We start from the raw sequence: 27,727 nt of genomic DNA, 5'->3' as shown, positions 1-27,727 counted from the left end.
TGTGTGTGTGTGTGTGTATGCATGTGAGTATACATGCAACCCCCAGATATATGTACATGTGTGTGCAGGGAAGGTCATCAGATAAAAGACTAGATTCTATATATCGAGTATTCAAAAGCCAAAGAATTTTTCTTTCCCTGCCCACATATTCCTTTTTCGGCTGTTGGGCTCTCTCTGTCTCTCCCCTGTCTCTCTCTGTGTGTCCCCACCCCATCTCTCTGTCTCTGTTTCTGAGTGTGTATGTGTGTGTGCGCGCGCGCGCGCGCGCGCGCGCGCATGTGTGTGTGAGTGTACGTGTGTGAATGCGTGCACGCATGTGTATGTGTCTTTCTCTGTCTTTTTTTTTATCATAACAGAAGGCAAAGAAAAAGAGAACAGCAACTTTGGGGTCATGCTCTAGTGTTTGGGCAGATGGAAGGGAGCTGCTTTGCCTTGGGGCAGGGTGGCTGTAACGAAGTGGCCTGTCAGTCTGTAAATAGTGAGGGTCATCCCTTCCATGTGATGGAGGGGATCGCATTGCAGTGAAAATGGAAATGTCAATAAAATTAATCTGCCAGCTCTTTGCTGTGGTTTTTCTGCTTCTCTGGTCAAAGAAGGTTGAGGTTTTTTTCGGCGAGAGAGCTAAAGGAACAGGTACCAGAAAGGCCACGGGGCAGACCCAGAAGTTCTAAGGCCAGTCAGTGCCCCCAGTGGGCAGGAAGTCTGGGTGAAACACTATTTGGGAGGAGGGAATGGGGCTGGGGATTTGCTGGTGGATCTGCTGCATTCCTCGGGCGGCAACGGAGTGGCCAGCTCAGGCTACATTGAGCACAGAGTTTATTGTTTTAGGCTTTCTTGGACAAGGTTTTTACTTAGCGTGGGATTTATGGCATTTACTGCTAATGAATGTCTATTCTTAAATTACAAAAAAACCCATCTCAGCGCAATTCCCAGATGTCCTTCCAGGACCCCAGCTTCTTAAACACCAGCAGGGAGCATAAACTCTCCACTTCTCTGTTTTCCTCTTTCGTGTGGCTCCAGGCTAATGATGTGCAAGGAAAACACAGCCATCTATAAAGCCCCAGTGCTGTCCCCATATTCTTCATTTATTTTGCATTTGATTATGCCACAAGTCGGATCTTGTTTCTTTCCTTTTTTTAAAGTTATTAGTTCAAATATTAATGTAGGGATATGGCATATATTGCTACTCTTGATTGATGCCTTCCCAAAAACAGGAAGACGTGCTCGTATGAATTTTAAGAAAGTAGGGGTCCTGCAATGCCTTGCCAGAAGAGTTTTTCAGATACATAATTTAGATGCCCTCCAGGCAGGCTTTCAAGGCATTTTTGCCGGAGGGCAAGAAAAAATAACTCTGACTGTTAAAAGTAAATGATTTTTGCTAATGCACAATTAATGCCAGAGAAAAGCACAGAAGAGAAAGATGTTGATAGGAAGTTCTGATTAAGTGAGCACCCTACCTTGATGTGTGTCTTTTTGTCTGCCCCCTCACGATAATGATCAGCGGTGCAGAGAGCTAAAAAGTTTTCATGTCATGCAAATGTGGAGCTCTGGGTCCTAGGAGGAGTGTGCGAATGTGCGAGTTTAGGAGGTGACAGTTCTGGGAGGGGCTGAACAGGCAGTGCGTTATGTGCAATCAACAGTGACACAAGCTACTGTCACCTATGCAGGCAGCCTAGAATATATAGACTACAGAACATTGAACTTGATTACCCAGCAGTCTGTGCTCACTATGGGCACGGGGATGTAGCTCTACCAAATGGGCTTTCTCGTAGCGGTTTGCCCACACTGGGTTCCATAATTGACAAAGAGCTACTGCGCTGTGTCAAGTACACAATTATAATTGAATTAATGATATGGGCGAGGAGTGAGACACACAGAATTAACATTTGAAGAGGCCTAGCTTAATTTTGTCTTTTACATATTTGTGTCTCCAATTATACTTTAATGAAAGGGAATATACCCCCTTAATGGATTTCTTTCAGTGAGCTTAGCTGAGCTCGTCATTAGCATCGTTGTTGGTACCCTTGCTACGCTTGCTCTAATGGGTCTTCATTTCTTCCTTTTAGGTGATGGGTTAGACAACAGTGTCGCCTCACCTGGCACAGGTGACGATGACGATCCAGACAAGGACAAAAAACGCCAGAAGAAAAGAGGCATATTCCCCAAAGTCGCGACAAATATCATGAGAGCATGGCTCTTCCAGCATCTCACAGTAAGTTCAGATCAAAGACATTTAAAAGTAACAAAAAGCTGATTTCTCATTTTGCTAAGTTTGAGCAACTCACATGTTCTCTCACACAGGGTTGGTTTTCGCTTGGGTTCGAGTTCTATCCTTCTGTTTCATTTTTTAAAACAAGGTTGCCTGCTTTCTGTGCCTTGGGATCTGGTGACTCATATAGCAGGCACCATTTTGTCAACCAGTGCCGTCCAAGCAACATCCTCTAGAAAGGAGCAGTGTTTTGTCCTTATAGGTCAGCAGTAGCCCTTGTTCAAAATGGTCCGAGACTCTCAATGGTATATGTAAAGGTTCACTGCACTACAAGATGTGAGCAACTTCAGACAATGCGGCTTCAACCAAAGGAGAAAGCTGTGAAGAGCTGAGAGACCTGTTAGCAGTGCCGCTTCTCCTGCTAGCCAATGCTGTCTCCCCCGTGAGCACAACCAGCATCTTGCCACATGCACGTCCAAGCTCATCTCACGGAGGTGGTCTGATAAGATGGTGTGCATTCGTGTGTGTGTGTGTGTGTGTGTGTGTGTGTGTGTGTGTGTGTGTGTGTCTGTGACAAATGCTGAAGGGTTAGAAGTACTCCAGTGCCTTTGTTTGTCAGGTTGAAATTAAAGATTCTGTTTTAGCTGTTCAAGTCCATTATCTTAAAAGCTAACCCTTTTCACTTCTGGGAAAAGATTAATATGTGCAATGGTTTTAAAGTAACAATTTATATCCCCATGTTTGCAGTCAGTTTTATGTGTTAGTATATACTGTTGACTCTTAAGACCCTCATGACGAAAAGTGGCAATGTGTTTTTTTTTTGTTTTTTTTGTTTTTTTGTTTTGTTTTGTTTTGTTTTGTTTTGTTTTTTACAGAGGAACCATGCATGCTTATATTTTACTATTTGTTTGGAAATTCTTGGAAATTTTCCGAGGATGTGTCTTGCCCTAGTATTTTTCTCGGTCATTCTATCTACACTACAGTTTAATAACTGAGTATGTCGCCCATTGAAAGCTGAAGGTCTTCTTTGGTATTTCAGCTTGTGTGTCATCATGCTGAATGACATTAGTCACCGTGTTGTGAGTCCAGGACAAGGTTCCACTCTTATTTATGATGGTGGTTGTTGGTCTGCTCTTCTCACAGAGGGACAGAGGGCAAGGGGTCGGAGTGGTGGTGGGGAGGGAGAGGTGATGGATTCACGTTTCTCAATCGGACATTTTGATGTAAGGACATTAGTACCAAACTGAGGTGAATCGATCCGGCCTGTGGTGCCCGGATCAGCTGGGGGTACCAACGAGGCTGTCTTGGTAGTGGTTATTCTTGCCTCGCAGCTATGGCCATTTCAAAGGTCAGGGCCCTACACTGACTTGGCTCAGAGGAATTAGACGGAACATGCGTCTCTGGGCTGATTACTTAACCAAAGACAAAATAATGAGTCCTAAGCAAATACTGACTAATTGAAAGGGCTGTAAATCCATTACATATTGGTCAGGGATAATCAGGAGTATTTAATCACTTTTATCTATTCAGGAGCACTGAAGCTGCAAGAGCAAAGCCCTCAACCTTGCCATGTGCTTATTATTCTCATCATTATCAAAATTACTTCACAGCTGTTCTTTGCTACATCACCTCAGCTGGAGACTAGCTAACCTGTAAAATGTTTTTAATTTGGAAGTCGAGGGAGTGTGAGGGGAGGGCCTCCTTGTTTTCACCCTGAGGTTTGGTGGTTTAAGTAGCTGGAGATGCTAGGAAAGGCGGGGGCCTCCTCAACAGGCAAGCTGCTTCATCCTGACCAGCTTGGCTAGCTGGTTTGCTCCCTCTGGATTCCCTTGCAATGATATCTTTCTTGGTTGAAATTAGACATGTCCATGGTTGCTTTGCAACCAAGCATCTTTGTGCATGCATTTTTAGCCTCTGCCGTGAAAACCAATGTCCCAGAACGCTCACACCTTGGAGAATGTGGCTACTTTGAACTCAGACAGAGAAGCAGAATCTAGACGGTGACACCCAGCTGCCTGAGTCACCAGCTCCACGTTCTTTCCACTTGTGAAGGTGACTTTGCACAGGTCTTATCTTTAGCAGTTGTGTAGAGACCTCACAATGTCTGCCATTGGTATTCTCAAAGTCAAGGTGGTGATGGTGGTGATGGGGTTATGGAGAAGCCAAGGGCTGCCTTCCTTACCTGTCTGGAAAGCCACCAGCTTCCCCAGCCTTTATGACCAGGGAAGGGTCCCTGCTCAATCTCTGGACAAACCTCATGGCGAATCATGAGGAGCTCTCCTTGGATCTCCTGCTTTGACCTGTCATGGATTCATCTTCCACTCTCCACTGCAGCCACCTGCCTATGATTCCTTGGCACTTGCCTGTCAACTGTGTTACAAACTCACTGTCCTTGCCTCATGAGAATGTTTACCTAGTTAAATACACACAGGACTTTGTGCAGAATTCTCTGAACCACTAGCAATTTCACTGAATACTTAGAACAAAAGACTCACATAACCTGAGTCTGGGAATGAAGAGCACTTCATTCCAACCTCCCTTCTCTTCTGGACTCTCTGATGGCCAGTATAGCCCATTAAGTTCCCTGGATTTTTCTTTGCTCCATTTTTCAAATGAGAGGACAATGTCACAGCATCCATAGGTCTGTTGTGTGTACCTCTCCATTTGCACTCTGCCCAAGGCCTTTAGGCAGAGCAATGTCCCCAGCCCACAGTCATCCTGCCATTTCCTTCCTCTTTTCACTTGTCACCAAGGGCTTTCTTTTTCTCCTCTCCATGACCTTCTTTCACAAATTGCCCTTTTTCATGGCTTCCTCCCACTGGCTTTGTCTCCCATCTCTCTCTCTCTGTTCCCCTCCAGGCCCTTTCTGCACCCCCCTTAGATCTCAGAGAAATTCTCGCTGGCTTTCATTTTGAAAATGTTTTCTCTCTCCATCCACACTTCACTCCCACTGCAGAGAAGAGGCCCAGTAACTTTGATGAGGATGGTCTTGTAAAACTTTTACTTTCCAATCTTTAATGAGCTGAAAGATTTACTCAGCTGTAATTCTGAGCTCAGAAAACAAGAATAGAGTTCCCTAACTAGCGACATGTTAATTTAGACCTCTTTTCTTACATGTACTAACAGGCACGAGGGAGTCCTTGGAAATAGGGATGCCCTGGTATATTTCTCTGTCATTTAATGAATTTTAACATTCAAAGTGAGATGTCGGCGGGAACTCACTGAAAATAGATGTGGCCTAAATTATTATTTCATGTAAATTTCTTTACATGTGTGGGATTCAATGCACATTCTTCCATTATCAGTCTCTTTAACATTATTTCAAACTGGCCTGTCCCCTTTTGTGTGGTGTGACCTGTTCTTGTAGTACAATAATCCCTGATGTACCCTTTTTTTCTTTCTTTCTTAAGAAAGAAGCTAATTGAATTATCTCATTATTTTAATTTGTTAAGCAAATGTATTTTGCATCTCAGGATGTGTTCTTATAGAAGGGGGCTGCAAAGGCTTTGCCCCCTGAATGGGCCATTGGCCCATTTTGACATTCATGCATTCATTAACTATCAGAACATAAAAGAACTCTGGGTGTATTTTTTTTTCCAAACACCCAACCAGCATGAAGCAACTTTCCCCAATAAGCCACAGGGGTCTCTCTACATATGTTCTCAACTGCAAGCTATTGTCACCTATTCTGAATACCTCAAAAGGCCGAGAGGAGGGAAAAAACCCAACTCAACAAAGGCCAACTGTAGCAATTGTGAAGTCTTAGTCTCAATATGACAAAAATCATTAACCTTCCATTTTCTAGGAAGAACAAATTCCAGTACAATTGTAACAGTTGAAACAGTCTCTTAGAATCCTGTAAACCACAGTTAGGGGAAATGATAATCAATTTGTTGAAAATTGATTACTTTGGAGAAAATATTTAAACGAGAACCAACGTGGAATTTTCAAAATTGAGCTGTTTGATGAATCTGTTTCTATGCTCAGAGCCAAGCTCTTTGAATTTGTTTAATATGATGTTAAAGAATTACTCTCTAATTTCTAGCTACCTGTTTTCATGGTGTCTTTTAAAACAATATCTTCTAGAATGTGCAATTCTTATACAGAAATAAATCCACTTCTTCTTAGAAATTCAGTTTAGCAAAACTGTTGAACACCCATTATCCTCTTCCAATCATGCATGACCCTGTCAGGCTTATTCACCCTAAGAAATGTATAGGAGGTAGAAGAAAAAAACAATCTGTTGGAAATCCACTTGCATTTGCCAGAAAGTAAACAAGGACCAAAACAAATAAACAAGCCAACAGCAATAGAACTATCTCAGCAAAATGTATTCTCTTTATTAACACTTGGAGATTATAAAATTATAAAAGCAAGCCTGCCATTACAACTTCTTTTTTTTTTTTTTTAAAGATTTATTTATTTATCATGTATACAGTGAGTGTTCAGCCTGCAGGCCAGAAGAGGGTGCCAGATCTCATTACAGATGGTTGTGAGCCACCATGTGGTTGCTGGGAATTGAACTCAAGACCTCTGGAAGAGCAGTCAGTGCTCTTAACCGCTGAGCCATCTCTCCAGCCCCCCCCCCCCATTACAACTTCTTATTTTACTGCAAAGTTACTTTAAGAAGAAATGGCAAGAAATAATCTCTAAGCTGACAGTTTATAACCACACACCAGGCCCTTACTGCTCAAGCCAGCCTGCCATCGCCTTCATTTGTCACCTGGGGAGATCTCCCTGAGTTGTGCCAACCGTGGGAGAGAAAGAGAAGGTACTGGCACCCAAGGTCTTGGCTTGCTGGTGCCAGTTTCTGATGAGGGTCTTCGAATTGGAAAATGCAGTAAAACCCCCACCCACTTAAGAGGTGTGACACTTCCTTCAGAGAGACCTGTACTACCTCAGAAGCAAGCAACAGTATATTGTGCAGTCTCCTTGACACGGAAAGTTTTGATGCTCTGTCATTGTCGGTGGCAAATGCTGCGTCTCCTCTCTGTTTCTGTGGGTGTGGGGAAGGGGCTGTGATCTGTGACTCAGTGACTCTTTATATACTGGAAGTTCTTTTATGGGACTAGGTAAAAGTCTAGATTTGATGATAAAAATATGCTTTAATGTATATTGACCTACCAAGACAATGAAGCCTCGTTATGGGTGAATCTGCTTACAGGTTACATTAGAGAAAGGTGTTTTTCCTTCAGTTGATTCATGGAGACCTATTGATAGAAAACAAAGTCATCTGAAATTTCCTGTTGTACTACCCCCCCCACACACACACACATACCACACAGGCATACATGTACACAGTGAGAGACAGAAAAAGATGGAGGGAAGGAAATGGAGAGATAAACTTCAATTATTTGGTTATTAACTAGCTCTCTTAATTTTGGGGCTCGTTTAGATGGCTTTCTTAAATGAGGAAATAATATGTCTAGATTCAGTTCACAGGACCCCAAATCCACAACACAGTACATATTTTATCTTAAATATCACCTCCAAGTCTCATTTTCCATATCTGTTGAGTGGGGATAATTCTGGACTCTCCTAATACTTACTACAGGGATTAAATGCAACGCATGTGTGAAACCTCTCAAATTTGTGCCTGGTTCTTATGACAGATACTTAATATAAAGTAGCAGCCAGACACAGTGGTGTATGCCTTTAATCCCAGCACTCAAGAATCAGAGGTAGGCAGATCTCTGTGAATTTAAGGCCAGTCTGGTCTATAGAGTGAGTTCCTTTACAGCCGGAGCTACAGAGCTACATAACAGAGAGACCCTATCTCAAAATATATATGTGTATGTTTGGGGGTGTGAGGGTGTATGTTATGATTCTTATTTGAATCTAATTGGATGCAAGAGGTCTTGACCAGTGGATTGACCTGGTCATCCAATCTTACCATATCCTTTCGTGGCACTGGGTGAGATAAGGAGATTGGATTTGGATATATAAAGCCCAGATGCATCCAGTAAGAGAGAACATGTCTCACCCTACCCTTTAAAAGCTGTGTCAGCATTTAATGGCCTTTCATGGATGCTCCCTGGCAGATAGCATCAGAGGGAACACTAGTGCCAGCTGGGGGCCATTGTACCATGGTGCTGCTGGGGCAGGAAGCACGCACCTTCAATCTCAACTCTTGGAAGACAGAGGTCAGAAAAATCCCAGGCTCAAGACTGGCCTGGGCTATATAGCATAGCCCTGTATGAAAAATAAATAAATAAAAAAGAAAAGCAAGAATATTTGATGGTCCATCTGGCATGGGCAGGGGAGAAGAACTTTGGTGGAATATTCAGAAAGCCTCCGTGGGGTCTGATTTTGCAAAAGAGGTTCTCTTCCTCATTGTGTAGGATCTGAACTTGCCTGGCTCTTCTCAGTGTTTGAGTCTAGGCTTTCTGAGCTTCCCCAGGGTATGCTTTTTCTAAAGGAGCCATTCAACGTAAGGTGCTTTGATTTGGGTTTGAGCTCCACGATCTTGGGAGAGCTATGCAGCCCCTCTCAATTCTTTGTTGTTGTTGTTGTTGTTGTTGTTAACCTTCAAGATGAAGCCAGTGAGTATCTGGTCTCCATAGCACCCATTAACATTGCTGTACAGCCCAGACAGTGTAGTCAGTGTGCACACACATGTGCGTTGCATGGATTTGGGTGTTTTGATCTGGTTGCATGCTTTCGTTTCGAACTGCTTTGCCACCTCACAGCCTCAGTAGGGTTACTTACCTGCCATATTCCTCTTTACCAAAATGCCTCTCCTTGTTCTTCTTGTACACCTGTATCCATGAAGATACCATGACAGTTTCTATCACTGCACATCTCTTTAAGAACCTAGAGTGCTTCATAGAAGCTGAAGTCCATGGACATTAGTTATTTCTACTTGGAAAATTAGCCACTTCATGATTCTGAGACTGGTCTACTTAATACTAACAGCTGTGGGCCAAATTAATTCCAAACATGAAATGTTGGCCTTGCTTACAGAGAGGGAGAGGAGACAGTCTTTCTCATGTTCAGGGAGGCAAATGTGCACTGAATGTGAGTGGAGCTCCCTGGCAAAAGATTCACGGACAGAGGTGTATACAGAAACCACAGCAGAAAAGCACCAGTAGAAACTGAGTCCTCACCAGCAAGTGAGTCTGCTGCCTCTTGCCTCGGCATTGTTTTTTTTTTTTTTTTTTTTCTTGCCAGGAGAAAAACATCTGTGAGTTATTTGAATGGAACCTTATACTGGAGATCGCCTGAATTGGTGTCATCTCTGTTTAATTTCAGGAAATGATGTCACAATGCATTAAATAACAGTGCTGGGTGATTTATTTTCCCGTGGACATGCTGTCCTAAGCATTCCTCTTCTCTTGCAGTGTTTCCAATTAACTGTAAGCTTGAATGTTCTTCCTATTTTATAATGATTTTGAGGGGTGGGGGCGGGAGGCTGGGGGTAGGAAGAGGAGTAATTTCAGAGGTTGCCGAGGTTCAGGGCTAATGGCACATCTATCATGTCCTTATTGGGACAGGAGGGTACTGAGCGTCAGGGGTGTGATCAGCAGTGGCAAGCTGGAACACTGTTGGTTGGTTTCAAAGAATTTCTGGAAGAGAAAGCCTGAAGGCTCTGGTGCTAGCTGTTTAGAGAGCCTCTAGATAATTCTATTAGCGACCCACATACTATAGCTTCTGCCTGCCGCTCAAGGTCTCTGTGTACGCCCTTCTTCAGTAAAGAATAGAGGACACAAGTCAATTCTGTGTGCCATCTGTCGGCGTTTTTACAATTTCTCAAATTAAAGAGACAGGCCAAAAATTTAATGTTGTGTGCTATCTTAGAAACTCCTCTGGAAGGAAGGCAATTGCAGCTGAATTGGCTGTGTTTCTCTTGACGAGGCGATTGCATATTGTGACAACTCAGCCTTTCAATTGTCCTGATCTGGTGTTTAGAATAGGGTGATCTGGCCTTCTGTGTGGAGAAACCCATGTTTGGTTGTGGATGTAGCTGCCTTGCCTCTGTTCGTGTGGTCATGGATGGTACTGGTTATAACAGCTTCTTAGGTAGGGGATGAGACCCGTAGTCTCTCTGACAAATGATTTCAAGGAATGACCAGATTTTTTTTTTTTTTTTTTTTGGTTGTTGCCTTTTTTTTTCCCTTTCAGACAAGATGTCTGTGTATAGCCCTGGCTGTCCTCGAACTCACTCCGTAGACCAGGTTGGCCTGGAACTCAGAGATCTGCCTGCTTCTGCCTCCAGAGTAATAGAATTGAAGGTGTGATCTACCATACCTGGCAATAACAAAACATTTTTAAGTATAGCTGATGATACCATTTTAAAAGAAAGTTCACCTAAGAAAGATAGTATCTATCCAATCTATGAGTTATTAACTGCCATAAAAAAATTTTAGTAACTCACAACAGCCAGAACATAAAGGATTTTAGGACACTGTGATGCATGATTCGGTCATACAGGTTACATACATGCCTGTATACATGTGTTGAAACACAGAGTATCCAGTGATCCTGAGGCTAACGTTCTCTATTAGCTCAGAGGTTGAGCATTTTCTTTACTCAAAGGTTTGATCCCCAGCACAACAGAAAATAAAGGTGGACCCTACCATAAACTGTGAGCCCCAGATGATGGTGCTGTCAAGGAGATTCATCAGCCAGGGACTAATGTACTGTGTGGTGGAGGATGGTGATAAGGGATAGTCTGTGCTGGAGGAGGATGTGCATGTATGGAGGCAGGGTTAGTGGGGGAAATAATCCAGGCTTGTCCTTGCCTCTTCTGTGACTCTAAAATATCTAAAAAATAATAGTCTATTTTTCAAAAATAGGTAATTGAGGAAACTAAAAAATGAAATGCTTATTAGATTACCATCAAAAAAGAAACTAAAATAATTGTACCTCAAAGTTTAGCACCCAGTTTTATAAAATATCACTTGAAGCATCATTGTTTAAAAAATACGCTAAAGAATTCAAGGAGATGGGAATTGAGGACCCTTGAATAAAGGAAAATAGAAGGCATGTGCGTATTTGAATATTCAGCTATTTAAAAACTCCAAGAATAGAATGCCATTACATGCTGTTTAGTGAGAACCCTGAATATTCATTCAAATTCTACGGAAAAATTTCATTTCCTTCCACATGACCACAGTGTGCAATTGTAGTCTGGGCAGAAGTGGAGTTCTCAGAACTGGAAGGTCAAGGTGACGGGACTGGGAAAACTGAGCATCCCTCGGCTTAGCTTCAGGACAGTCGTCAGTGACCTTACTGTTTAGGACTAATTTTGCCGTTAGAGAGTGTGACTGTACAGACTTCCAGAGACGTCTGGAAATTCTGCCTCCCCTGCACTGAAGTCTGTTTTTGTGATTTGGAGAGGGTTATGAAGTGTAAAGATGATCCCAGCCTCACTACTCTTGGGATGAAACAGTGGCTTGGGCAGGAAGCATTAGGTTGGTTGAATGGAATTTGTCTATTGCATTTATGGGCCACATCCCACCGTCTAAATTGGTTGGCAGTAGTTGTTTCAATAAGTAAAGTAACCAGTGACACCCTTTAAAGGTATATTATCCCCTTAAGATGGAGTCGTGGTTCCGTTTTCATACTTTTACATTTGTTCTTTATGTTTTGAACTGCCAAGACCCAGATCCGCCAGAACTAATTTCAGTTGTTTTTGTCTAATAGTAGATGAGTTGTCAAGTCACAATAGGATGGCAGATAATTTTTCTTAAACTATAGTTTTACTCCTTGCTTATAACAGATTACATGAACATTTGTTAAATCCAACTTTTATGTCCGCAAATGCACAAAATTATAACTCAAGAAATGAGAGCTGTGAGATTCTGAGGTAAAGAGTAATGAAGAGATGATATTATCTAGTTATTCTCATCATTATAGGAAACTAATGTGGGCCAGTAACCAGCCCCCTTCAGCCATCACCCTAGGCTTATTTAGATCTGATAGCGAAGGTCCACTCTTGTATTCCTTAAACCAGCTCTTGCTATTCTTCATTTCACTACTTCAGTTCTCACAGTATAACTGTTTAGATTCTTTTACTTCTTGTATCAATCCCCTACCATCAAAAATATTCCAAGAATTCATTTTGGCTTAAAAATACATAGCAATTTTATACATATTAATTGACAAAAGGATAGTCTCATGATTGGCCACATTCCAATGGTGACCCAGAATTCATATAGTGATCACGAGCAGACAATAAACACCCTGAGTATCCTGGGGGTGCTATAGGAGTCTTTGTAAAAAGAAAAAAGCTGTTATCAATAGAGGAGATGAATTCTAGATTATTCCCTGCAGGTTGGTGACAGGTTGGAACTCTCTATAAAAGCAATCTTATTTTTTTCCCCATGGTGAAAAGTTATAGGTTCCATTTCAGTGTTTCAAGATACCTGCAGGCAGCTCATGAACTGATCTACTTGTTTTAAATCCTGTCTTGCAGTGAATTAAAAAAAAAGCGGTTTGAGAGCATGGGAATATGGGGTCATTATTGGTCAATTATAGGCTCAGTTTTTGCATTAAGTTTCTGCAAAGCCGTAAGTGAAGGCCCGTGTGGCAAAATCCCACTGATGACTGGGAGACACGTTGATAAAAGCCCCTCTTATGGCTTAATCCTGAAGCTTTTTGTTCCTTTGCACACTGCTTAAGTGATTATCAAATATGGTTATATGGAAAGGTATAGGTTTTTAATGTGTTTATTGCCAGTCTGAGAATTTGGGGTGTGTGTGTGTGTGTGTGTGTGTGTGTGTGTGTGTGTGTGTGTGTTTGAAGAAGAATGTTGTGATGCAATGTTCTGCTTTTCCCGAGCTCCTTGGTTAATGGCTACCTCAAATACCCCATTAATGTGATTAAATCGCTAGCAACCCACGGAATCAACTTAATGATCAAAGGAATTTATTTGGGGGTTAACTCACAACCACGGGAGATTTATCATAGGGTCCAGGAAAGCTAAGCTATGTCCCACGCCTAACGGCTTGGTCCAAGATCTCAGCATCCAAACCACGAGGTAACCAAGAGAGAATCGCATAAGTGCATCCCAGGTCTTAAGGGTCCCTGGCGGTCACTCCCCAGGGGCAGGTACCTCAAGGTCATAGGCAGGTGTAACAGCTACAGCTGCCTCACTAGGGGTGGTGCTTCAGGGCAGGGCTCAAACAGCCACCCACTACACCCCATGCTTATGTGGATGGCTTACACAATCAGTTAAATGAAAAGGTCCATCTTCAATCCTGGTGAATCTCTGGCCAGATTCTCTTGGAATTTAGGTAATGGAAATGCTTATAATTTATTTTAAAGTAGCAATTTTCTTCCTTTAGACATGGGGGTGAGAACAACTATTAACTTTTTGTGTTCACAAAAGCAAAGATTTCAGGACACAGTAAAAGCCTTGATGTATAGAAGCCCATATACCAGAGGCAGCAAAGTTAGTAGTAAGTAGAAACTGTTATACCCAATCTACTGCTTAGCTCCACCCCTTGCTGTTCTTAATACCATAGTCAAGTAATTTAATTTGTCTGAGTGCTGCTTTCTTACCTCATCAATTTCATTGTTTCTGTTTTTGTTAGTGGTAGTTTTTGCTGTTATTGTTTTGTATTTTATTTTTGTGTGTGTGTGTGTGTATGTTTTTTTTTTGTTTGTTTTTTGGTTTTTTTTTTTTTTTGGACAATACCTCTTTCTGTAGAACTCATTATGTACAACATCAGGCAGGCCTCAAACTCACAGAGATCTTCCTGCTTCTGCATCCCAAATGCTGGGATTAAAAGTGTGTACCACCATATCTGGCCCTTACTTCACTGTTTTGAAAGTTAGTTGAGACTAACTAGAAATAGTTCAGATTGAAAAAGGGCAAAAATGTCATAAAATATAAAATGATATCCATTCATGCCCTTCTATAATCTGGCCATAATAGTCAATTCTCTTTGTCTCAACTTCATGAAAATTAAATTTAGACACCCATCAAAGGAAAGTATTATATCATCCTTTGACCTGAGTCTTGAATGGGACTCACATCTACAGACAACACACGATGAACAGGAAAGGGTCAAAGGCTTTACTCCACTCACATTAAGGCACAGTTCCAATGATATTATAAATTAGAGTAAAATTTGAAAGATGAGTGATGAGCTTTGCAACAGAGAATTAAGGGGATTTGAGCCTCTTTTTGTAAACAATTCAGACAGAGTTAACTGGTCTACCACCCTGCTACTTTTCACCCTGGCTGAACTTCCTTTCTGAAATAGTGATCCCATGTCCCCACCACTACTAAAGATAAAAGAATTCATTCCAGATGCAAAATCACCTCATTGATTTGAACATAATTTCAGTCTGAAAGCTGAATCAGACTTCTTTGGGTTTGCCATTCAGAAGTTTGCAAGTGTTACAGCACTTTAGAGAGAATCCACATTGGCAAAAATCACAGAACTTGAATGGAGATACCCAAAGCAGCTTTGAAAGGCATGTGGAGGCCCACTGGTGGTGCTGTACACCATTAATCCCAGTGTTTGGGAGGTGGATCACTGAGTTTGAGGCCAGCCTGGTCTGCAGAATGCGTTCCAGGACAGCCAGAGCTACACAGAGAAACCCTGTCTTAAAAACAAACAAAACAACAAAAGGCATGTGGAGAGGCCTTGGCCTTAAACACTAGCCACATATCTCCTAGGAGACTTTCTATGGAAGACACATGATTGGAGAGCTGGGGTTGATCTTTGTGGAAGTAATATTTGCAACTATGGCATTGGATAAAGGTCAGCAAGAGAGTGGGGTGAGAGAGGGAAAGGGTCAGCAAGCTTTTGAAAATGTTGTGGAGGGGTGGGAGGAAAGACACATCAGACCCAAGGAGACATAATGAAGTCATGTGACGAGGGAAGGCGTTTCAAAGTAGGGGAAGTAGATTCCGAAGAAAGATGAAGGACAATGAAGACTAAAAATAAGCCTTTCACTGTGGCACTTTGGGGTCATGGTCTACCTTTGAATTCTGCAGGCTGATGAGTGAGCAGGTGGGTTGGGAGGGAACAAAGGAAGAATAGAAGACAGGGTGTGGGGATGGATAGGTTTCTAAGCACAGGTGAGTCAGGAGGATGGGGAGGTTGGAGGGAGACAGAAGTAGAGGTACAAGGGTGGAGGAAAGGACAGTGGCTAATCCGAGGTGCATGAGGAGGTAGGTGGAGGTCGGAGCCCAGGTGCAATGGTTCAGTAGTGACAGACACATTTTGCAAAGATAGGGAAGATGTGACAAGATGCAGACGATGAGGGTGTGATGCAAAGTAAATTAGGAAGGGATGAAAGTGTGGCTTCAGAACAGAGGCCCCTGGCTGGAAGGGATTTAACTGAAAAACCCTTTCTGAGGCAAGACTCAGGATCACAGAAGAGAGGCAAAAGTGGACCACTGCACAACTCCAGACTGTTTGGACAGGCAAGAGAAGGATGGTGGTAGAGAAATCTTGAAATAGAGGCCAGTAATTCAGCATTCCAGTGATGTAATCTTTCCTGGAATTAGGACCGAAGAATAGCTCTGTAGTTCATCTGCATAATGAAATGACTAAGGAAAGTCCAAATAAGGTTGAGGGAGGCCTTGCATTGAAATGTGTTGTAATCTAACAGAGTGTGCCATTGGTCAACACCAGAGACAGGATGAGCAGCTGAAACATAAAAATCTCCTGACCAACCCAAATGCATGGAGAAGTTTATTAATTTAAAGGCACCACTTTTAAATTGTTGGGTGGAAAAAAAGAATTACTCAATAAATGGATTTGGGGTAATGGCTTAACTATTTTTTTAAATCAATATTCTCCATGAAAATAAGTTCCATATTTAAGAGTTCTTTGAAGAGAAGGGACTACTTCTCTTTCCTTTGTTTAGTGAAATCCTTTCAGAGCATAAAAACAAAGGGATTATAAAGAAAAATGGTGATTGGTTAAATTAAATTAAAATTAAGAGTCTTTGAATTTCAGGAAAACACCATAAACAAAATAAAAGAAAATATTAAAACTTGCAAAAAAATATGTGCAACATCATTTGACAGGCAAAGGATTAGTGTTCCACATAAATGAGGCATTGCATACACCAACAGGGAGAAAATGAAACGGATGAGAATTCAAAGATGAGCAGAACCATCACTCGGAACGGCCAGCAGGCATTGTAAAACTGCTCAATGCCGTCAGTAACCACATGCCATTTTAAAAAACAGCATCAATTTGTATTCGATGAAATTAAGAAAGAATGTGGTGACACGTACCTGCAGTCCTTGTACCAGGAGGCTGAGACCTAAGCATTGCAAGTTCAAGGCCAGACCCAGCTACAAAATCACCTATACCTTAAGAAAGAGAGAAAAATGATAATGTCCATTGCTCTCCAGGGTGGAAGGTTATATCCACCATAATAAGGATAATAAAATCACTGTCTTTCTGTCATACAATTTGTTATGATTAAAAAACTAAAGCATGCAGTATGTGGTGGCGCACACCTTTGATCCCGGGCAGAGACAGGCAACTCTCTGTGAGTTCAAGACCAGCCTAGTCCACTACATAGTGAGACTCTGTCTAAAAACATAAAACCAAACAAACAAAACCCCAGTAAAGTAAAACATGTTCTTACTATTTGATGCAGTAATTTGGTTCTAAGGGTTTCTAAAGATATTATTGATAGCAATAAAGATTGAAAACTACCTATATTACCAACTATAGGAGACTATTCAAGACTGTGACGGACCAATGTCCAATCATTAAAAATTTTATTATATAAATTTTTTGAGATATGGGGAAACCTCAATATATTACTAACTGAAATACAATTGGTAAAATGCTATATAAACTGAATTCCACTCTTGTAAAATAAAATGCATATAGAAATAGGCACAGAAAACATTAACAGTTACTTTTGAGTATGATCTTGGTGACTTTTTGTTTTTTATATCAGAATATTTCCATAAAACACAAAAAAAAAATTATCGGGAGGCTAAAGCAGGTGGTCACTGAGTTCACGGCCAACACAATCTCAGATAAAGATGTGTATATTTGAATGTAGGACAATGTTTCTTATTTTAATGAAGAGCTAGGAATGGGCAAAGTAAAGCCTGGTAGTTTCCTGGGATTCCGGGAGACCACAAGTCCAGGTTCAGGCTGAGAGGCAGAACGGGTCTGCAGTGAGGAAATATTGTCAGGTTTGTGAGCCCAGCAGTACAGCATCTCCTCCTGACTGAATCAAAGGGCTGGTAGGGATGGATGGCATTAAAATGAAGAGAAGAAAGGTATTAACAAGTCTGTGTCATATAGATGGGAAGATTCAAAAGTGAGGCAAGAGACGGCATGGAGTAGAAGGTTCTTACAGGTACAGATGTCATGAGGCAAATGGATGTGGCTTGGAGGCCCCAGGTCTCCTCTAAGTAGCGGGTGGAGAGGCACAAACTGTTCTTCCCGAGGAAAGTGATGAGGGATGGGAGAGGGAAAGGAAGAGAGAGTGGCTTGGCCTCTTGTCTCTGATCCCAGAGGGACCATGAAGGAGGAAGCAGGCATGGCGTCAGTGGAAGAGTATCTTAACACAGCTGACATCACAAAATGCCATAGACTAGATGGCTTAGTGAAGGAAATGTTGGGCTGCAGAGATGGCTCAGTGGTTAAGAGTGCGTACTGTTCTCGAAGAGGACACACTCTGATTCCCAGCACCCATGAAGGGTGACTCACCCCCTTCCATAACTCTAGCTCCAGGGGATCTGGTGCCTTTGGCCTCTATAAGCACCTACAGTCATGTGCACATACCTATACATATATGTATGCACATAATAATTTTTTTAGTGTTTGAAATGTCAAAATAAGCTAGCAACCCTTCCCCTCCAAAGTTATTTTCTCACAGCTCAGTAGCAAAGAAATTCGCAAGGCCATGGTGCTATTGTGCTAGTGTCTGGTGATGGCTCTCTCCTGGCCTATGGACCGAGGATCACTATCCTCCTGGCTGTTCTAGCAGGTCCTTTTCTCTGTGCCTGATATAGAAGAAGAGGGAGGAGGCGGTTCTCACTCTTCCTCTTCTAAGGTCACCAATCCTCTTGGATTAGAGCCCCCCCCCCATTATGGCCTCATTTAATCTTAATTACATCGTAGATGCTTTAATTCCAAGCACAGATGCCCCTTTGACGTATGAGACTGCATCCCAACATGTTTTATCTTATGTTTTTCATACTTAATATTTAATATTTATATTTTATTTATTGCTATAAACCCATCATAAGTTTAAAATATTATAAGTCAAAAATGCGTCTCATCCATGCATCCTGTGACTATCAAGGCTTAGCATCACACTACAGAGTATTAGCTGCTTTCCCTCGAGGTCCTAGGGCTGGGAGCTTGGCTCACTGCAGCAGCATTGACAGACTGTGTCCTAGGCATACTCCAGTGAAGTGTTCAAAATTCAGAGCACAGTTTTATTGAGCTGTGCTCCACGTTCACACCATCACAGTCAAAACATTCCAAGTGGAAGGATTCTGAATTAAGGACCAAACTCTGGTCAGGGCTTCTGTGCATGAAGTTTGGGTGAGGGGTGTGGGGACTGTTCAGTCCATAGCTAAGAACTTTCATAGAAGCCATATTTCAGGGCAGACATTAGTTTCAACTCAAGGACATGGAATCTTACATTTGGAAGAGATCAAAGTTCTCTTGTTTTTCTTTTGTTTGGCTTTGTTTTCCATGGCCTTGTGAGTGAGGGTGAGGGCAAAGGAGGAGGCTGACTTTGGATGTGGTAAAAAAAAAAAAAAAAAACAGAGTCAAGAAAGCCAGTCATGCCATGGTAAGAGCCACAGGCTTGTGCGAGCATGATACAGAGGTAAGGGAACTCTCTAGAAAACTGTGTGTGTGTGTGTGTGTGTGTGTGTGTGTGTGTGTGTGTGTGTGTGTGTGTGTAGGGAAGGGAGAGAGGAGACGGTGTTGGGGGAGAGGGGAGAGTTTGAGAGATCACTGAGAGCTTTCCCCTAAAGCATTCTGGACTGAGGGAGCACAAAGGAGAGGTGGCAAGCGTCCCTGGGTGCCAAGGTCCTGTCTTATTTGAATTAGGTAAAAGCCTTGTTTGATCTAGCAGGTTTTCCTCAGAGTTCAGCTTTCCATGTTTTAGCACTCAACCAGTTTGTGTACTTTCAGAGTCCCCCACCTCCTTTCTCATCTCTATTCTCTCTCTCTCTCTCTCCACACCCCTCCCCTTCAAGGGGAGAGACTGAGGGGGGATAGAGGCTGGCTGAGGCCCACTCCTGCTCTGTCATGTACCCTTGACCCTTCCCTGGGATCTGTGGTTAATACACGCTTTGTAGAGGCGACTTGGCAAACCCTACTCTCCACAGGACTCAGTTCATAACTTGCTGCTAGCAGGCATAGCAAGGGCTCTGTAGTGGCTTGTTTGCTCAGTGCTACACAAAAGCATCGTGTTGTGACCTTCACTGTTATCGCATCAGGAAGTAGACGGTCCTGGCATGGAGTCGAGTCTTCCTATGGCTCTCCACAAGGGTAACTTATGTCCCAACCTTCCCATCTAAAGCGTGTCACACTTCACGTTACTATTGTGTATCTTAAAATAAACAGCATCGCAAGCTGTTTATTTTGGTGTTACTATGTATGCATTTTAAAACAGTGGTTACTTAAACAAATGTCCCTGTTCCCACCGCACTTGAAAGCCAGTGTTTGCTCCTGTGGTTTTGGATTTTGTCACTTCTGTTTGGATTATGTCTGAACCCCACACTGGGAGCAGTTGGAAGGAACCTGGTAATATCTAAGACTGGGACCTATAGTTGGTCCTGGCCCTCAGCAGTGAGTAGCTGTCTGGTCCTCACTACGATCTCCCAGCCGTCCACAGTGCCTTGCTCTCCAACACTAACTAGGTATTTCATTTTCTCTTTCAAGCTGTAAGTTTAGAAACTTAGAGTTACAGTGATAGAGTTGTTAATTTCATGTTCCTGAATGCTGTGCAATTTAGTTGACTAAGTGGTCTACTGCTTCAATAACAAAATAGTTCTCCCAAAAACTCATTTAAGACTGTCACCTGTAAGCCAGGCGGTGGTGGCACACACCTTTAATCCCAGCATTCGGGAGGCAGAGGCAGGTGGATCTTTGTGAGTTCGAGGCCAGCCTGGTCTACAGAGTGAGTTCCAGGACAGGCACCAGAGCTACACAGAGAAACCCTGTCTCGAAAAACAAAAATAAAATAAATAAATAAAAAACAAGACTGTCACCCGTAATCTAACGATACAGGTTCCATTCATGGACACAGCCTGGTTAAGTTCAGTGAGGATGGAGGACAGTAATAAGCAAAATGTTTCTTTGGAAAAAAAAAAGTTTTGAACACTGCACAGTCTTGGTGTGTGTAAGATAGCCATTGCACGTGTACAGGCTTGGTACCCCACGCTTAGTTTTGTGCTTCCCCTTTGCCCTTCACCCATAAAATAAATTACAGCCCTGGGTGGTCTATGCAGCGCCCTTTTGACTGCAAGCAGGAGGTAATGTAGTGTGAGAGAGACCCTCAGAACCTGGCCTGGCCTGATGGTGACATTTGCAATAGTCAATACCAAGAGCCTACTGAGCCATGAGGAGAGGGGGGAACGCAGCACCCCAGGGTGTCTTCTCCACTCCTGACCTGTTTTTGAGAGGAGAAGCAAGGTTGGTTTGAAGCTATGCATTATGCTACCCTCTTCTCTCTTGTGAGTGGCAGCATCAGACTGTACCATCTTTCCCATCTCAGTAACACAACTTCCTGTTGTACTGGCACATGGTATAGGAACATTCTAGATCATTTGCTGGTAAATGAATGAATGAGTAAAATCCTGCTCGGGTTTGGAGCATCTCAAAAAGTCTAATGTACCGTGGAGTAATTCCTAGCCATCTTAAAAGTGTGTGGACACAGGGGTAATTTTTAGTCTCATATCTTGGTCGTGTGAATGAAATAGGAATAGTGTTCTTGATTATGTTTACCACAAAATTAGTTGGAAAAATTTAGGTTAGGTTGTTTTTTTTTTATGAGATTGAAACTGCATCACATGTGAGATCTGAAATATTAATGAGATTACATGAGGTATTAGTACGATAGCCACATTTCTTCCTCTTCTACAGCACATATCCAAAGCCCTATGCTGTGAAGACTTTAAAGACCATTTATTGGACCATTTAGATGCAGGTGAGATGCAGTAATTGTTTTCTGCTCCGTGGAAAGTTTCACATAAGATATTTTGAGTATATGGATATTTTTACTCCAAATACAATGAAAATACAGTGACCGTATATGACTGACAGCTTTGACAAGACTTTGTTACCCTATTCATTGAAGGCAAGTTTCAGCTAATTTGGCTTCTTCCAGTGTCCAGTAGAGGTACTGAAACCTGACGCTCAGGTTGTTGGGTTGGAACAAGGCAGGGATGCTGGGATGGAGCAAGGAAGGATGCTCCAGCAAAGCCTTTATTACACTGCCTGCCCTAAGAAATGTGGGGCATGGCTTCGTAAGGAGGAAAATACTGTTTAATTTCCATACAAATTTTGGAATTATCCAAATCCTTGCTGTCATTGACTTATTACTGGTCCAAACATTGTGGAATCCCATTGCTCCTAACAGACAGAACCACAAAAACAGAGGAAGGGTGGTGATCTAGAATTAACTGGATTTTCAAAAGAACTTAAACCAAAACCAAACAGTTTCTATGTTCACCCTCAGAGCTGAAGAGTTATGCTGTCATCCTTCTGTAACTGGCCTGCCTTGTCACATAACAGTCACACTTTTCTTAAAAGTCTAAAAATCAGCCAGGCGGTGGTGTCGCATGCCTTTAATCTCAGCACTCAGGAGGCAGAGACGGGCAGATCTCTGAGTTCCAGGCCAGCCTGGACTACAGAGCAAGTTTGAGGACAGACAAGACTACTGGGAAACCTTGTCTCAGAAAAGAAAAAAAAAGTCTAAAAATCACCTTGCTAACAACTAGACATTGTCGTGTGTGTGTGTGTGTGTGTGTGTGTGTGTGTGTGTGTGTGTAGAAGGAGTACACATGCCCATGTGTACATGTGTGGAGTCTAGTTGACATTGAGTGCAGTATACTATTCCTCTCTATTTTTGGGGGGTCATAGTACTCTATTGAACCTATAGTTCACTGCATGGCCAGTGCACTTCTCAGGATCCTCCTGTTTCTACCTTCAGTGCTGAGATTAAAGGGGTGTCCCTCGACACTGATGTTTTATGTAGGCTTTGGGTGTTTAAACAGGTCGTCTGTTTGGACAGCACTTTACCCTCTGAGCCGTCTTCCTCAGCCCAACTGGACATAGTCTGACAGGATTTTTGCAGGTCTGTCTTGTTCGCCCCAGTTTTGGCCTCTTTCCCTCCTTTGCCCTGTTGGAGTGTGGTTTGACTCTGCCTACAGTTTTCAGCCCATCTTCGCTCCGCTTTGCGTCACCTGCATGTGGTGCTCACACAGTGGTGGCAGTTTTCATTGGTTTGCCTCCTTGGCCATGGGTCAACAATTCTTATTGTGAAGGAAGTGATGGGAAGGGGAGGTACATTTTTGCCCCAATAAAATTAGATAGCATAGTGGCAACTGTGTGTTTGTTAAAAAGCAGTTAGCACGAATTAGAAATACTTCACAACAGATGTGTTTTGTGAAAGGATATGCTAAAAAATTAAACAGAGAATACTTTCCGGTTATAATTTTAGAAAAATATTGTGCAATGAAGCAAATTTACAATTCATTTAAATCAACCTTTTTATAGAGTGTGTGCCTTCATGATAAAATTTTGACAATTTTGCAATTTGTTTCAGTGTTTCATTGAGGGGGTGGGAATCCATCTGCTAGTTATTTTGGGGGACACCATTACATCAATAAAAATGATTCCCAAGTTGTACACAGACTTCACTTTAAATTAATGTGTGGCTGTTTTTAGTCTAAGGGACTTAAAGGGAAGAGTTCCTGTACTGTATGTAGAAGGGAGTGTGCGCCTCTTTCTGTTCTATCAAACACAATCCCAAGAAGCTCCATTCTCAAGGAAGCTCTTCAGCCTTGGGTCCTCACTAATCTTTCTTGTTCTTACTTCACTGACCCCTCTTTGAGCTTCTAGAAGAATGTTTATGTGGGTGGTATTTGAGTCGATACCTTTGATACAGTTGCTATTCATCACTGTCTGCCCATTATGACGCAGGTTTAATGATAGACCAGTGAGTGGCTTTTTTTGTAAGCTTACCAACAGTTCCAACCTTTGGTATTCAACTCACACAGGGATGCTGAGTGGAGGTGGTGGGGAGAAATGGAGAGTTAAAGAAAAAGAAAAAGAAGCTGCAAATCAGAAAAAGAATAAAAAGAACTGAAGAAAATGGAATGAAAAAAAAAAAAAAAAAGACCAGACGGCTTTTTGTATTCAGACTAGGCTGCCATTGAGTTGAGCAGCTAGGAATCTCAGTAGCACTCTTTGAAACCTGAACACAAGGATGCTAAATTTATCATTCGTTCTTTGTTATTTAGGGATGGAAAAAGCTAGCTGACTTGGGTTTCTGTCTCTATACCAGTACTGTGTTAGCCTCCTCAAAATGGATCTTTTTCTGAATCAAGAATGCAAGGGGCAGCAGGGGGGCTGCCCATCCTTAGGCAAAGACGGAGGACATGGGCCTGAGTCACTGTGTGTGGAGTGTGTGATTTCTTCCTCTCCGTGGACATGGGCATGGGGAGGTTTTCTTTCTTTAGCACAGGAAAAAGTGTCTCCTGCTACATACATTAAAACAGTTCATCCGTATGGAGACTTTGTAAAGTACAGAGAAAGAAAGTTCAGCACTGTGAGTAGACATGGCGTCAGAGGAGGCAGAAGCCTGGCTGGCTTTTGTCTGTTGCCTCTGTGTTCTGTGTTGGACTGCACCCGGAAAAAAAAAAAAAAAAAGGTAGAAAACAAGCTGCTACAGATGTGACGAACTATGAATATTCATGAGCTCTGTTGCTCTTCCTTTCCTACAGCACCCAGGCCTTTTCTGATCTTCAGCTCCCAGATGCTCCCCCCTGTCTCCTGCACCATGCTTCCACAACCTTAAATCTGCCCTCCCAGGCCAACTGTTAGACGAGACTGCAGTCCTACACACAGACCTGCATGATACAGTGATCAGTAGCCTCAGAAACTGTGTAGATCTGTGTGTGTGTGGTGTATCTGTGTGTGTGTGTGTGTGTGCGTGTGTAACATGCACACTTGCATCAAAACAAAGGGGGATAAAGAAAAAATGTTATCCACAGTTTTATGAATCCAACTCCCCTTAATGTTCATTATTTAAACCAGCAGCAATTACAAGTTCAAAGGGGTTTAGAAGGCCAGCAACCCGCATAATCACTGCCAAATTAAGCGGGACTCATTCGTCACAGGAGAGTACACCCTGAGCACTGAATCATGCATGCCGTGACAGGCTCTGATTTACATAAAGCAGAAAGCGGTGCCCTCTAGGCGGTGTGTTACCTCATCTCCGTATTCCTGTGATACGTGGGTTTTCTTTTGGTCTCGGGAAGCTGACACTGCCCTCCATATGGCAAAACATTCCACTAACTGTGGACAGTACTTATGCCTTAGGAACGTACAGAAGTCAAGATCACACGAAGAGCTCTGCACAGTGTGAGCAAAATTGTGACTATGGAAAAGACTGCTTCCCTAAACGTCTCAGATTAAACATTTGGGAGGGAGTCGCTTCAAAGAATGCACATTTGGGTACAGCTGCAGTTGCTTTTCTTCCCAGGCTGTTCAAGCCTGTAGTTCAGATGGAGGATGCTGATAAGCTAGCAAACACCTCTGACCAGAGACCTCAGTGGCCTAAGGGAGAAATAAATACTCCCCGAGGTCCGTTCCTCTTTGGCATTTACCGAACTGTTGATTGCTACCTAGTGAGAGTTGGGGCCAATAATTGAAGTAACCTGGTCCTTGTAGTTGGTTTCATATTACCAAACTTTATAGAGAACTTCTGATTGGATAGTCTCAGAAACCTGCTTGAGGCCTGTCATCAACCCAGAAATCTCTTAAGTCAGAAGACGAAAATGCCAGAATTGAGTTCAGATGGCACTGTAGTCGGGATGGCACCGTCAGACACCAGGACAAACCTCTGCAGATTTATATTTCTTCTTCTTGGATGTTTCTTGTCTTTTAGGCAGAATTCCAAGGCTGCTTTGTCCCATATCTTCTGTCTTTTGGAAGAGAACTCATCTTTCATTCGTAGCTAAATCATCTTGATGTTATGATGCCTTTCCCCTACATAAGTCTTTTTCTCCTCCTCTTTTTGCACACATTGAACTGTGTCTACACTTAGGACTTGAAGTGCTGCTCGGGGTTTGAGAATTAGCCTGGCAATTTGGAAGATTACCTATACTTACACTTTCCTGCTGACTTTCAAGTACAGATAAAGGTCTTGTGGTTTCTGCCTCTTGTAACTGAGTCTACACTACATGCATATCAAAGCAATGTGGTTTTAAAAGGTTCTTTGAAGCAGATCACAGTTGCTTTTGAAGCAACGTGACAAAACGGACCCCCAGACACCCTCGGGCTTCCTGGCGTTCAGTTAGAGGTGACACTTCAGCACCGCCACGCAAAGCCTTCTGGGAATTCACTTGCACTTTGACCTCTGAGTGGAAGTCCCCTTCTGTGAATACCTTTGCCTTTCTAGAGCCTTCCAGTGGGTAGGGAAGTGGGTCCCAGGTGTTAAGTTGCAGGAATGCCATGTCTGCTGTTGCAAGTCGATTCCACCCAATTGCAGGTTTATATGGCAAAGGTGAGGCTGTCCGACTCAGGACCAACTCACTCTACTTAAGTAAGTCAGTGGGAGCCAGCTGGAAGATACAACTCACCCAAGCTCCAGGACCTCCAGTTCTCTCCTCTGCACCTTGGGGATTCTCCTTTCTATCTTGTTTAGCCTGTGACTGGAGTTGTTTATTCCGTCACTGAACCTCTGAATTCATCAAGCTCATTGAGTTCCTTCTTAAGTCATTTTGATTTTCCTCCTCTCCTGAGCTCATCTTTGTTGCTTGGAAACAGGACCTTCTCTTGACTTTATGCTGAGTGTTCCAGGTGAGCTGTGGGGCAAGATACCTCATGCATTCTGAGAAAAAGGGACTCAGTACAATCCATAAAATCTTCCAAGACAAAACCTTCTTCCCACCCCATTTCTAGTGTCTTAGTGAATAAGAGTCAACATTTTGTCCTATATGTTCTCATACGCCCCCTCCCCTGAAACAAATCTTTCTGTTTTCCGTCTAAGTAATTCCATGTCCTTTGAAACTGAGGTATTGGGGCTGAAGAGCTGGTACAGCAGTTAAGAGGGCTTGCTGCTTCAGCTGATCCAGGTTCAGTTCCCAGCACCCATATCAGTGTAACAGCAGTTCCAGGGGATCTGAAGCACTCTTCTGGTCTCTTTTGGGCACCTCCATGCATGTGATACACACAAACTCACACAGACACATACACATACACATAAATTAAAAAAAAAAAACAACTCAATTATTGTTTGACTAAGCATTGGGTTCATAGAGGTTGAAATGTGTGTTTGGTAGACAAATTTATATCCTGGTTGCGACTGTAGCTCAGTGGCATAGCACTTACCTAGCATGTACAAAGCGCTGGATTTGATTCTCAGAATTATAAAATAAAAACTTTGTATCACATTTCCTGTGATTTTTGCTGAAAGTGTAGCCCACCGCAAGACAGACACTGAGTTGAGCTGCAGCCAGCTCTTGAGAGCTGGAGCAGGACCAGCCTGGACTACATCATGAGTTCCAGTCCAGTGAGACTCTGGCTCAAACAACAAACACTGAAAGATCGTGTAGTGCCATCAGATAGCCCAGAAGTGCTTGCTGAAAGGGCATTGGCCATCAGGATGATCTGTATTATTCTAAACGTTCATATGTCCATTAAAAAAATAAATCAGCCGTTTGCAAATACAAACAGGATTTATTTATAAGCTACTTAAAGATATCCCAATAAAGAAGTAATGTAATTGGATCTGTATACACTAGGGCAATTTTAGTTACCATGCCAACAAAAATAGCCAAACAGTATTAGCTTGGGCAGCTTGTTCGTACAAATGCACACGGAACAGACAGCAGGTAGATGTATGCATGTGTGCTCACACACACACACAGGCATGGACCAATGAACAAATGATGACATGCTAAAGATGCCAACCCTTGCTCAATGAATGTCATGGGATTATTATTATTTGTGTGTGTGTGTGTGTGTGTGTGTGTGTGTGTGTGTGTGTGTGTGTGAGCCTGCGTCACTTGTGGAACACTTTGTGTCTGGCCTGCGAATACCACGTGTAATGAGATTCCGAAATTCAGTTAGTGATAGAAACTTAAGCACACTTCTTTTGCAAGCAACTTGTGTATATCTCCATTCACTAAGTTCACTAAGAAAGATTTCTTAGCAGTGTGTGATTTCTGACATGACTATGCCAGGGGGCAAGGACTGAGAATGGAGACATATTTTAATGGTCAGGTTTCACCTTCTTTGGCCCAGCCTCTATAAAATCTTGCTGCTATATTGAGCCAAAGTACCCATCAATGTTCCTTTTATTGGCCATGCTTCATATATTGTG

The 27,727-nt window shown here is 42.5% G+C and overlaps 1 protein-coding gene across 4 annotated transcripts in view; it reads left to right on the top strand.

The window, feature by feature from the left end:
• Meis2 (Meis homeobox 2) overlaps positions 1–27,727 on the top strand; it is a 211,520-nt gene that overhangs the window by 61,909 nt on the left and 121,884 nt on the right. For all 4 annotated transcript variants that reach the window (XM_059261113.1, XM_059261112.1, XM_059261115.1 and 1 more), the window contains exon 8: positions 2,067–2,212. In XM_059261113.1, the coding sequence (XP_059117096.1) occupies positions 2,067–2,212 (146 nt within the window). The remainder of the gene's footprint in view (positions 1–2,066; positions 2,213–27,727) is intronic.

This window comes from Peromyscus eremicus, chromosome 4 (genome assembly GCF_949786415.1).
Source record: "Peromyscus eremicus chromosome 4, PerEre_H2_v1, whole genome shotgun sequence".
In the NCBI taxonomy this organism is placed as follows: Eukaryota; Metazoa; Chordata; class Mammalia; order Rodentia; family Cricetidae; genus Peromyscus; species Peromyscus eremicus.
Note: the sequence above shows the minus strand (reverse complement) of the source record. Positions and strands in the feature narration are given on the sequence as shown.